This window comes from Perca fluviatilis, chromosome 7 (assembly GCF_010015445.1).
Source record: "Perca fluviatilis chromosome 7, GENO_Pfluv_1.0, whole genome shotgun sequence".
In the NCBI taxonomy this organism is placed as follows: Eukaryota; Metazoa; Chordata; class Actinopteri; order Perciformes; family Percidae; genus Perca; species Perca fluviatilis.
The window spans coordinates 34,482,190-34,493,955 of NC_053118.1; the positions used below are offsets into that span (position 1 = coordinate 34,482,190).

Consider the following 11,766-nt stretch of genomic DNA (forward strand, 5'->3'; position numbering starts at 1 on the left):
TTAGAGCAACCCAGATTATTTTAATTGCTTTTAATATGCTTGTCTTATGTGTTGGTGTTATTGCTTATCTGTTTTTAATGTGCTATATGTGCTGGTTTTACTGTAAAGTGTCTTTGAGTACCATGTAAAGCGCTATATAAATAAATGTATTATAATTATTATTATGGCATTTCAATTTAAATGTAGCAGATGTGTCAGCTAAACATTCATTCTGTAAACTGTATTAATTGTTTGGTCTAACAAAAATAAGTTTAGTTGTTTACCCCAGAGTTACCCTACCTGTATTATGTAACTTATCAGACGATTGTTGCCTCTTTTTTAGGTGGCAGGAGTGAAAATGAATCAGCCTCAACATCTGTTGTGTCCTTGTTTCAGAATGATGAAGAAAGTTAGAGAACAGTATGATGTCACAGGATGATTCTTTCCTTGGCAGCTATCATGTTCTTCCTAAATAATGTACAGATTTTTACACAGTTTATCTTTAAGAATAGTGCATATGTCTGCTGTCAAAACTGGGGGAAAAAAATGAGATGCAGCGCCCCCTGCTGCAACAATTTAAAATTTAAAATGACAAGAGCAAACAGGAAACTTTAAAGTCAAAGTCAAAGTATCTTTATTGGTCTCCCCAATGAGAAATTCGTTTTTGTCACAGGGAGACATTGCTGCAAGAGTTACAACAGAGACCCAAAACAAGCACAGGGTTAAAACAATTAAAAAAACAAATGTACAGTAAACATTTAGCCTACTCAAAGAGCTATGCTAATTTACCATTTTCTATACTTGTGCAAAAAAGCCATCCATCCTACATCCTAAAGAAGTTGTTCCCTTTCATCAATCTGGTATAAAACCTTTAATCACTGCATCTCTAACAAAGATGCAGAGAGAAACACACAGAGCACAAACACACATTTAATATTCATAAGCCAGTTGACATTATCATGCAGAGAATCCAGTAACCTTCTCAAGTCTGACTGCAGTGTTTAAACAGATAGAGCCTTCATTTTACAGATCCATCATTTTTTCTCAGCACAGCTCACTGATTTCCATTCTTCCTCATGGACAGACATTACACACTGACCGTCAGTAGGAGGATTTTGTTGTGTCCAGTCACTGAGGGAAGAACATGATGTTTAGATCAAGACTGATAGAGTTTATGATTCAAATGGTTTAGGAATGTGTTTCTTACTTTACAGTTGGATCACTTCCATCGACCCACTCCTACATCCCACCTTCAGCTCTCAGGCCGATCCAGTATCCATCAGTTCCTGAACTATTCGGGCTGTATTTATTGATTACGCCCTGACAAGACAGAAAAAGTTATCAAAGATTTAGACACTATACTTAAATACACACACTGTGATCTACAGACTCACATTGTTAAAACCAACAGAAAACATATTTCAAGTTTATTATCAAAATTCACACAGTTTTCTCATTACATCTTCCTCTTGAGTATAAACAGCCAAATGTGAACCCTTTCCTCTGCAGTCTTCTTCAGCTTCTTCCCAGGTTTTCCGATCAGGATACTTAACATCATGAACCTCATAGCAGCTGGGCCCGGTGAGTTCCCAGCCCTCCTGACAAGCTTTACACCGTCTCTCTGAAACTACAGAGACCAACCAATAAACAACATTACTGCATTATGATACTAGTATTATTGGTTATTATTGGACCTAATTAATAGGATCTGAACATACCATTATTTGTTTTGGGGCAGTAGACATCAACGCTCCACTGAGCACAGTTGTTCCTCTGTGTCTCCAGCTGCTGGTTTACTGCAGTCAGATCGTCGTAGTCCCTCCTCAACTTCTCATTGTCTGAGCTCAGTTTGTCGTTGAGGTTTGTCAGGTGCTGAATGGCAGCCAGTAGAGTCTCGTTGTCTTTGGATAAATTCAGATGCTGCATCAGTGTCTCCAGCTGCTGGATTTCTGCCGTCAGCTTGGCGTCTTTTTCAGATATGACAGAAGTAACTACAGCGACAGGCAGAAGAGCTGGCCTTTAACACTTTGTTTCAGGGCAAGTTTATTTTCATAACACATTTCATACAAAAACCCAATTAAAGATGTGTTTTACATTATAATAAAAGACATTACAGGATGGATTCACATTTCAAATCTATCTTAAAACAATAGTCAGGTGCACCAACACTTTCTTTTTCCTGAAGTTTTCTTTTAATTCTGTTTGCATATTGAACTAACTTAAATGTGGTTACAACAAGCTGTTTTTTGATTTTCTCCATGGGCAATTTAATTCATAAGAAAACCCAAAGTGGAATTTTATTTTGGATTTTTTTGCTTTGTCGATTTTGAGACTGTGGGATTTTGGTTAATACGTTTTGTTTTACTTTTACTTTGATTATTTTTGTGTTAAATGTATGAACATTTGATTTGACCCTTGAATTGGGTGTTTGTGTTGATTTTTGCTGGGTTTAAACTTCAAGATCATTCAATGTGTATAGGGTGTATATTTTAATATGTTCATGCTTGTGTGGTTTAATGTTATATGCTAACAAAATACAACTGATTTAAAACGTTACCTAACTAAGACCTATCTTAGATGTCAGGAGAGAGCCCTGGCTGGCACCCCTTGACTAAAAGGATAAAGTCAAACTGTCACAATATGAACACTGAAACTGGGATTTCTTTCTCTGATCTCTTTGTGGTCATACTGGTGAATTAGAGATCTCTTTCTAAAGCACTTCCAAGTAAGATATATAGGGGGCAAAGTATGCAGTCCTCGTTCTGTGCAAAAATACATTCCAAACTTTACCTGAACCTAACATGAGGTTCAAGTAGTCCAAATATCTTCCAACGTCTTCAGATAAACTTTGGAATACATTTTTGCACAGGACCAGTATGAAAAGGAGGATGGATTAAACCAAGCAAGAACAGTTTCTATGTACATATGGGCATCTGACAGACTTGACAAAATGTGAACCTGTCCTTTAAATAAGGACTACCAACAACAAGCTATGACACTCACGGTAGATAAGAAGGCCCATGATGACTAACAGTATCAGCCAACACACTGCTACTGGTAGAAAAGACTGAGTGAAGAAGAGAGACCTCTGGTCTGAGAGAAAAAGAAGAACTCAGTTGAGTTAATGATGTTGATTTAACAGTCAAAGGTGATCTGAATACATTTGAAGTCCTACAGGGACAAACGGAGCTGAACTTTTAAACACTCATTTTTTTAATCTTCATCATTATCACATTTTTTAAACATTTTTTATGAATTAATCTCATGTTTAATAATATTAAATGTGGGAAATGTACCTGGAGGGGCTGCCACTTTATCCACAGTCCAGGCTGGTACATTAACATAGTTATCGTCTTCTTCTTCTTCGATTGCCTCTGAAAAATAAACATCAAACACAAATGTAGACAACATTGTGGTACATAGATACATAGAGTAGATAATGTCTTACATGCAGACACATAAACAGAATATGTTAAAGTACCAATGTCCTCCTGTGGTTTTCTGTTCATCCTGAACAAATGTTTAAAGTCCTGCTGCAGTCCTGTATGAGAGCTGTTAGGAGGCCGTCTGGTCTGCTGTGATGCTCTTTACTGGACTTCTACTTCAAGGTTGTGACTGTCATTTTTTCGTCAATTCAACAGCCAATAAGAACGTGTTGTTGTGAACAGGAAATGTAGTGTTGGGCAATACTGTCTGCAGTGTCTCTTATGATAAATATACAGTGGGGAAGTAAATCAAAAATCTACAGGCTCTAGCGGCCTAAAATAAGAATGTGTTAACACAATTGTTTAATTATATCATGGCTGTGAATTTGGTCATTTTAAAAGCATTTGGTGGTGTCATTGTGTTGTCATGCTTCAAAAGCATCATATTGAAAAATAATAATGCAACATACTGTTACTAATTTGTGGCCGCAAAATGCTAATTTGTTGCCACAAAATAGTATTTTGGAATTTAGTATTTTAACTCTGGAAACGAGACCTTGGCCTTTGGGTTGCCAGGCCGCATTTTTCTGTCCGATCCCGGCCCGCATCCGACAGAGCAGTAACTGAACCCGACCCGAGCCCGACAGGCATTAAGATATTTATGTCCGAGCCCGGCCTGGTCCGAGCCCGACACAGTTAAAATCAATTTTTTTTCTCATATGACACATGTAGGCCTACGTTTGTTTGTGTGGAAAGCACGCTTTTATTAAGCAACCGTAGGAACAACATCAGCGCACACGAGGCAAGAAGTGCACGTTAATAAGCTGTTAACATTTTCAGTGTGTTAACCTTTCTTGCTTCGTTTCAGACCGTGGTCAGAAAACCAGGGGAGACTCATTACCTCCAGGGCTGACGTTATAAAATGAATAACGTCGGGGTTAAAATCCCGTTTCTGGTGAGCAAATGAATGAACTTGGCTTCTAGTCCGGGGTTTATTTCGGACACCACACACACTGTGTACAAAACTTAAACTTATTCCACCAACTCTGCTCCAGTCGCATCTACAACACGTCTGCTTTCTCTTTCTCTATCTCTCTTCTGCTCACTTACCACACACACAGACACACACATGCACTGATCTCTCTTAATAGGTCATAGGTCTGTCACGGCGGTTGCAAACAGCCGTGGCTCGTTTGCTAGGTTTGCCAGTAACGTTAGCAGTTATCGGTGTTAGCAGTTATCGGTGTTAGCAGTTATCGGTGTTAGCATGGCGGCGTTAGCCAGGACTAGTCGGGATCACTTCACTGGCTGTCTCAATTTATTTTGCGAGTGACTAACTCGAGTACTCTATATGAGTCAATGTGAGTACACAAATGTTGAAATGACTGAAAATGCCCGATAAATTAGCCTGAAGCTTAATGCTTACCTGTTTAAAATTAAATTATCATCATCTCAGATGGTTCATAATGGATTAGAGAGTGGAACACATAATGTTTTAAATTGACATTTTAAATTTACTGACAGGAAGATGATGAAGTCACACTGTCAGCTTCTACAGTGGAAGATACAGAGGCGTATTGAGGTTAACACCTTTAAAAATAACAGTCTTACTGATGGTGTACCATGATAAAACTTTATTTCTTAAACAGACCAATGCTGGGAATTACAAGTACGAAGAAGAGAGGCCATCCACTTCTACAGCCCAACTTGGCTCTGTAAGATGTTCAGCATTAGCCCATGACTTACAATGAAATTAAGAAGGCCTGGCACTGTGAAAATGTTATGTAATGTTGTGTTTCTATAGCTCCCTGTGAAACAGCTGTACAAGGTCTACTTAGAGAATAAGATCAGAAATCTATATAGAAATCTGGAAATGGAATACATAAAGCTGCAGATAAAGAGACAGATTTCAAAATTCAACAGCTATAATAGATCAGTTAAAGGTGAGTGAGGTGGATGAGCTTACTTGTTTCAACAACATGAGAAATACTAAGTACAGCAGGCTACTGCATTTGTACTTGTAGTATATAAAGAAGACTTCATTAAAAGAAAGGCATGTTGTTTTTTAACACAGGGGAAGGTTAACACGTTGGGTTATAAGGTGGAAGATAGTTGAAGTTGTTGAAAAGCTGGTAGTAAGCAGGTTAGGTTCACAGAGTATGTTGCCATAGCAACTGACTCAGAGTTATGCTGAACTAGCTTTGTGAATCCACAGAGGCGTCATTAGGCCTGGACATCCCTGGCTACAGCCCCGTATTTGTTGCTATCACCTAGCAACCGCCTCTAAGTGAGGAAAGCTGTGAAATCTGTATTTTTGGAGGAATCATAAATCAGTCGAATACACTGATGCCATCAACACAAAGTTTAGGAGTGCTATACTAATGATTGTGTTTGAAGTTTCTGTGACGTTTCCAGTCTGTGGTTCAGACTCAAACACACAGAGCTCTGAAGCAGACCTGAGCGTCGCTTAGTGTCCACTCTCGCTTTAAAAATAGAGATGGGCAGCACGCCCTCCGTGGTCTGTGCAACTTCAAGTTTATAATGGATACGCCCTGCTGTGGGCATGCTGCGGCAGTTGTGTCTCGTTCCCTTAACTTAACTTCCCTTAACTTTGTCTCATTCAGAGACCAGAGTCTCAAACGGGGCTCTGTATCTATCAGAAGGTCTGAGATCTACCGTATCAGCAGAGCAATCACGTAATGCACAGCACACTATGGTGCAGGTAGATTATACTGTATATAGTGACTTTATTCTTGTTATAGCCTATTATCACTTTATTTTTCTCAAAATTTCCAAATCTCAGATAACACACTAACTAGATATAACTAGATAACACATTAGTTATATTTTGAATGTGCATTTTGAAGTTTTGAATATGAGCAGAAATCTTGCTCAAACACATCAGAAATATGACAGTCCAGTGGTTTATTAATTCATTAAAATTAATGAATGTATCATTGAGGTGAATAATTGTCATATGCACATTTAAGGAGGCTACTTCCCCAACAAAAGACGCAAAAGAGGAGGGAAGAGTAAATGATGCCTAGACTACATGCAGAAAAAGGTAGAAATAGGTGCATAAAAACTCACCAGAATGCAGGAAATGAAGTGTTTAATGTTTTAAAAACTTTCCGGGGGAGGACCCCCAGACCCCCCCCGCATCATAAGTCACCACACACATCTGGAAATGAAACCTTGGCCTTTGGGTTGCCAGGCCAGGTGTGATTACGCCAAATGTTGGTGCCATCTAACTAACATCTACAAACTGGGCAGCTAAAATGAGCGAACACTGGCTATTAACAAGCTGGACATGCCAATCGCCGTTTTGCATTGCACTCAGTTTATTTAAATAATGTATACTTTTAATCAGGAAATCACAAAGCCAAGTCCCGAACCTCCTCAAGTCCTAGAAACGCCCTGTTTTCCTCCTCACGTGATTAAAGCGTGCTGACATTTACAATAGAAAGAGAAAAACAACAATATGTGGCAGAATCTTTTTTCTATGTAATAGACTAAAATATTAAATTGCTTCTAGATAGAAAGATAGCATTCAACCATCAGCTGCACAAGTAAATATTGAAACCTCTCTGGAACATTCTGTTGAGAACATGTAATGCAGCGCCCTCTGTTGGCCAATCAGGAGCATCAATATAAAGTGTCACATAGAAACACACTGAGGCCAGATCTGCTTCTGTCTCGTCTTTGATTGAACATGTTACATAAACTGACATTTACAATACAAAGAGAAAAAAAAAACATTTAATCAATGTAGTGTTCTAAAATATCAATTAGCTTCTAGCATTGCATCTCTAACAAAGAAGAACAAAAAAGCAAATTTAAAGTTATTGATAATTAACAGTTTAGTGCCCCTTCAGGCCAGTCACTGTATTTTCCTAAATGCTGGTGTCAGTCAGTCAGACACACCATACCTCTATAATCTAATATCTAACTGTATGTATACATTTAATATGAGTGATTTCATAGTTTGGTATTTATAAGCCAGTTAATGTCATGCAGAGTCTGATTGCAGTGTTTAAGCAGATAAAGCCTTCATTTTGCAGATCCATCTTTGTTTCCCAGTACAGCTCACTGATCTCCATCCTACATTCTGGACAGACATTACACACTGACTGTCAGCAGGAGGAGGAGGTAGTTGTGTTCAGACGCTGAGGGAAGAACATGATGTTTAGATCAAGGCTGATAGATTTCATGATTCAAAGTGTTTAGGAATGTGTCTCTTACCTTACAGTCAGATCACTTCCATCAATCCACTTCCATCTTGTGTCATGTTTTACATTATTTAATAAAGGATATTTACACCTGAAAAAACAAATTAGATCTAATCTAAGAAATGTATAATTGGTAGGGTGCTCGGAGACTTGTACCATGTTGGGACATTAAAATCTTTTGAGGCACTTAGACAGGAATTTGACTTACCACGTAATCAACAATGGAAGTATTTTCAGTTAAGACACCTCCTGGTGCAGGTCTTCGTCTCTCCTTTGTTAGTCCCTCCAAGCGGTGACATGTTAGAGAAGGTCCTAAAATTTTTTGTCCGTGGCCATGAAGCCTCTGCTTACTACACATGTAAACTCTTAATGCAGCGAACACACTGAGACCAGATGTGCTTCTGTCTCATCTGGATTAAACATGTTACAGCATCCTGAATACGGTTGTTCCTCCTCTGTTGATTAAAGCTTGCTGACATTTACAATAAAAAAAACATGTGACAGATTTTTCATTCAATGTTGGCTGTTGGCTTATGTGTGGCAACAATATAAAGTGTCACATAGAAACAGGGCTTCCTGGATAGCTCAGTTGGTAGAGCGGACGCATTAGATAATGATTACATCCACACACATAAACATTAGAATATGTTAAAGTACAAATTTCCTCCTGTGGATTTCTGTTCATCCTGAACAAATGTTTAAAGTCCTGCTGCAGTCCTGTATGAGAGCTGTTAGGAGGCCGTCTGCTCCACTGTGATGGTCTGATTTGAGGTTGTGCCCTATTTTATTCAGTTTATGGTTGTGAATATCATTTTTTCTTTCAATCTGCTTGTCTCACACATCCTGTTCAATGATGTTGCAACTTCCTGAATTATGTTGTTCGTTCTACATTGGTGAAAATAGTTTCAATAAGCTTTATATAAGAAAAAGACAATAACAACAATGTGTCAAAGCGTTTTTATTCAACATAATAAAACATGAATTTGTTTCTATATAGATAAATAGAAAACACTTTACACGTTAATATTCCTAACATGCTGAAGCAAAAAGCTCTGAGGACATTCTGTTGAGAACAAGTGATGCAGTTCCCCCATTTTGGCCAATGAGTAGCAACAATATATGTTACATGATACATAGGAAACAGGAAACTGAGCAGTCTGTCTGTCCCTGTCATCAATCTGCTGATATACTAATTATAAGCATCACATCTCTAACAAAGCAGAACAAAAGCCCATTCAACAGGTATCAATGATAACAGTGTCCCTTCAGTCTAGTCACTGTATGTTTCACAGACTTACATTAGCATACCTATATAATCAAATATCTAAATGCAAGGGTCTGTTTTTATTCTGAGACACACAAACAGCTTTACAAAATAATTCACTGTAAATATTTCTTTTCTCTTTTTCTATGAAAATAAAACCCCTGATCCTTTTTATACAAAAAAATACAAAACATTGAAATTGTGAAGTAGACGACTTTACAGTTTGATATTTATAAGCCAGTTGATATTATCATGCAGAGTCTGACTTCAGTGTTTAAACAGATAAAGCCTTCATTTCGCAGATCCATCTTTGTTTCTCAGCACAGTTCACTGATATCCATTCATCCTCCTGGACAGACATTACACACTGACCGTCAATAGGAGGAGGAGGTAGTTGTTGTTGTGCAAAAAATGGTAATAATCTGGCAGCTGGGACGCCAAAGAAATGCTGTAAAATAACTTTCTTGTAAAGAGTTATTTTCGATAATAAAAATATAGTTTGTAGCTTTAATTTGACATGAAATATTGTGTCCATTTTGCTTATAAATATTTATTAAAGGATATTTACACCTGTAAAAACAAATGTTATCTAATCTAAGAAATGTATAACTTGAATTTAACAGTTTACCATATAACATAAAATAATAATATTTCGGAACTTAAAATAAATGTGAAATGGTCTTCTTCTGTGAAAAATTTTTTTTTTTTTCAAAATGGCAATTATTATTTACAGTTACAGGTTTTTAATGTTCTTTCACCATGTTGTGTTTTTGTAATGTTTTAATGTTTATGTTTCCTTTCTTTCAGTTTCAGTTTTTTACAGTGTACTGACTCAGTGTGTTCAGATACAGAAAATACATTTCAATGTAATAATTGTTTCATAAAAATGTCCACAGTTTTCTCATTACCTTTTCCACTTGACTATGTACAACAACCAGATCTGAACCCTTTCCTCTGCAGTCTTCTCGAGCTTCTTCCCAGGTTTTCTGATCAGGAGGATGAGCATCATGATACACATAGCAGTTAGACCTGTTGAGTATCCAGCCAGTCTGACAAGCTTTACACTGTCTCACTGAAATAACAGAGACCAACCAATAAACAACAATACTCCAATATGATATAAATATTATTATTGATTATTTTTCAACCTGTTACTTGTTTTGGGGCAGTAGGCATCAATGCTCCACTGAGCTCAACTGACGTTGAGCTCATTCCAGTTTTTCTCCATGTCTTGTATTCGTTTTGTAAAGTTCTTCCTCTGTGTCTCCAGCTGCAGGTTTCGTGTTGTCAGGTTCTGGACGTCTGCAGTCAGGTTTGTGATCTTGCTTTCTAAGACAGTATAGTTTTGTGTCAGGTTGCCCAACTGGACTGTCAGACTGTTGTTGTCCCTCCTTAACTTCTCATTGTCTAAGCTGAGTTTGTTGTTGAGGTTTGTCAGGTTATGATTGGCAGCCATCAGCCCAATTGCATCACTCTGATGACTTAGTGTATCAACTGCAAAATGAAAATTAGCTTCTTAATTGTAGTGATAATGCAATTTTCGTTATATTAGTCATGCAACTTGTTTACATTATGATATTAGGCATCCATCCATTAGTGTTTCAAATCTATCTTATAAACAGTTAGGTGTTTATGTGAACATTGAAACTGTTTTCTTGCTCTGATCATTCCTCCTGTTCATTCTGGTGAATAAGAAATCCCTTTCTAATGCACTTCCAATGTAAGAGATAGAGGACAGAGTCCACAGTGCTACTTTAGAATAAGTCTGTCAAAATAAGTTGTTATCATTAAATGTCCTCTTTGTGTTTCTATCACTCTGCTGCAGAAATCTTGTCTGGGAAAACACAGTGAACTTTGTACAAAAAAGTTTGTAACTTTAGATGAAACACACTTGATTTCTCTAACTCAGACTGCTGAAGCCTCATGTTAGCTTCTGATAAACATTTGAATACATCTTTACACAGAGCAAGTATGAAAAGGAGAAGTATTACAGAAAGAAAACTGTTTCTATGTACATATGGGCAATGTGAACCTGTCCTTTAAATAAGGACTACCAATAACAAGCTAAAACAGTGGTACTCACAGTGGATACGAAGGCCCATGATGACTCACAGTCAGTGTTGGGAGTAACGGCGTTTAAGTATAACGGCATTACTAACAGCGTTATTTTTTGAGTAACAGAGTAATTTAATTAATTACTTTTCCCATCATTGCAACGCCGTTATCGTTACTGAGAATGTAAAGTGGTGCGTTACTACAATTTGGTTGAATGAAGCGCGAGCTGTCAGGCTTTGTCTCCACATCAGCTGCCTGGAGAGAGCATCATCGCAAATGCGATGATGATTGGTTGGGTTGGCCGATGCCCTGCTCACGCTGTCTCATTGCACGCTCTGACTACTACTAAACACAAGACAGCGACAATGGCAACGAGCCAGGGAAATTCAAAGGTATAGCGTTCTCGAACTCATTGAAATTAAAGGCAAGAATGTTTATGTAACATGCACGCTATGTCCAGAAGAAATACTTATATATTTTTTAATTTTGTATGTGTTTTTATTTCTATGCATATCATATGGCAGGCTGCAATCTATTGAGTTCAAATAAATACCAAATGTTCTAAATTACTGTATATAGTGTTTTTATTCTTCAATCAATTGATATACACACCTTTGACGTTAAAGATGTTATAGAATGTAATAGAGTAATAGAACATAAAAAATGTACAGTTACTTTGCTGAGTAACTAATTACTTTTACATTGTGGTAACTGAGTTACTAACTCAATTACTTTTTGGGAGAAGTAATTTGTAACTGTAACTAATTACTTTTTTAAAGTAAGATGACCAACACTGGCTAAGACAGTGGTACTC

General features: G+C 37.4%; 1 protein-coding gene across 1 annotated transcript; it reads right to left on the reverse strand.

Moving 5' to 3' along the window:
- Positions 1–596: 596 nt before the first annotated feature.
- On the reverse strand, positions 597–3,573 carry LOC120561750 (C-type lectin domain family 4 member F-like). The gene is made up of 7 exons (XM_039804984.1): positions 3,461–3,573; positions 3,276–3,353; positions 2,983–3,072; positions 1,698–1,970; positions 1,440–1,606; positions 1,187–1,299; positions 597–1,110 (listed from the first exon to the last, which is right to left on the reverse strand). The coding sequence occupies exons 1-6, from the start codon at positions 3,486–3,488 to the stop codon at positions 1,219–1,221; spliced, it is 717 nt and encodes a 238-aa protein (XP_039660918.1). The 5' UTR covers positions 3,489–3,573; the 3' UTR covers positions 597–1,110; positions 1,187–1,218.
- Between the last annotated feature and the right edge of the window lie 8,193 nt (positions 3,574–11,766).

Bases quoted from the DNA above. Each gene is read 5' to 3' on its own strand.
- LOC120561750 (XM_039804984.1), bottom strand. From the start codon at position 3,488: ATGAACAGAAAACCACAGGAGGACATTG. The intron at 1,971-2,982 runs GTGAGTGTCATA...CTGTCGCTGTAG, and splicing joins CATGGGCCTTCTTATCTACC to TTACTTCTGTCATATCTGAA. The intron at 1,607-1,697 runs GTATGTTCAGAT...TGGTCTCTGTAG, and splicing joins CTGCCCCAAAACAAATAATG to TTTCAGAGAGACGGTGTAAA.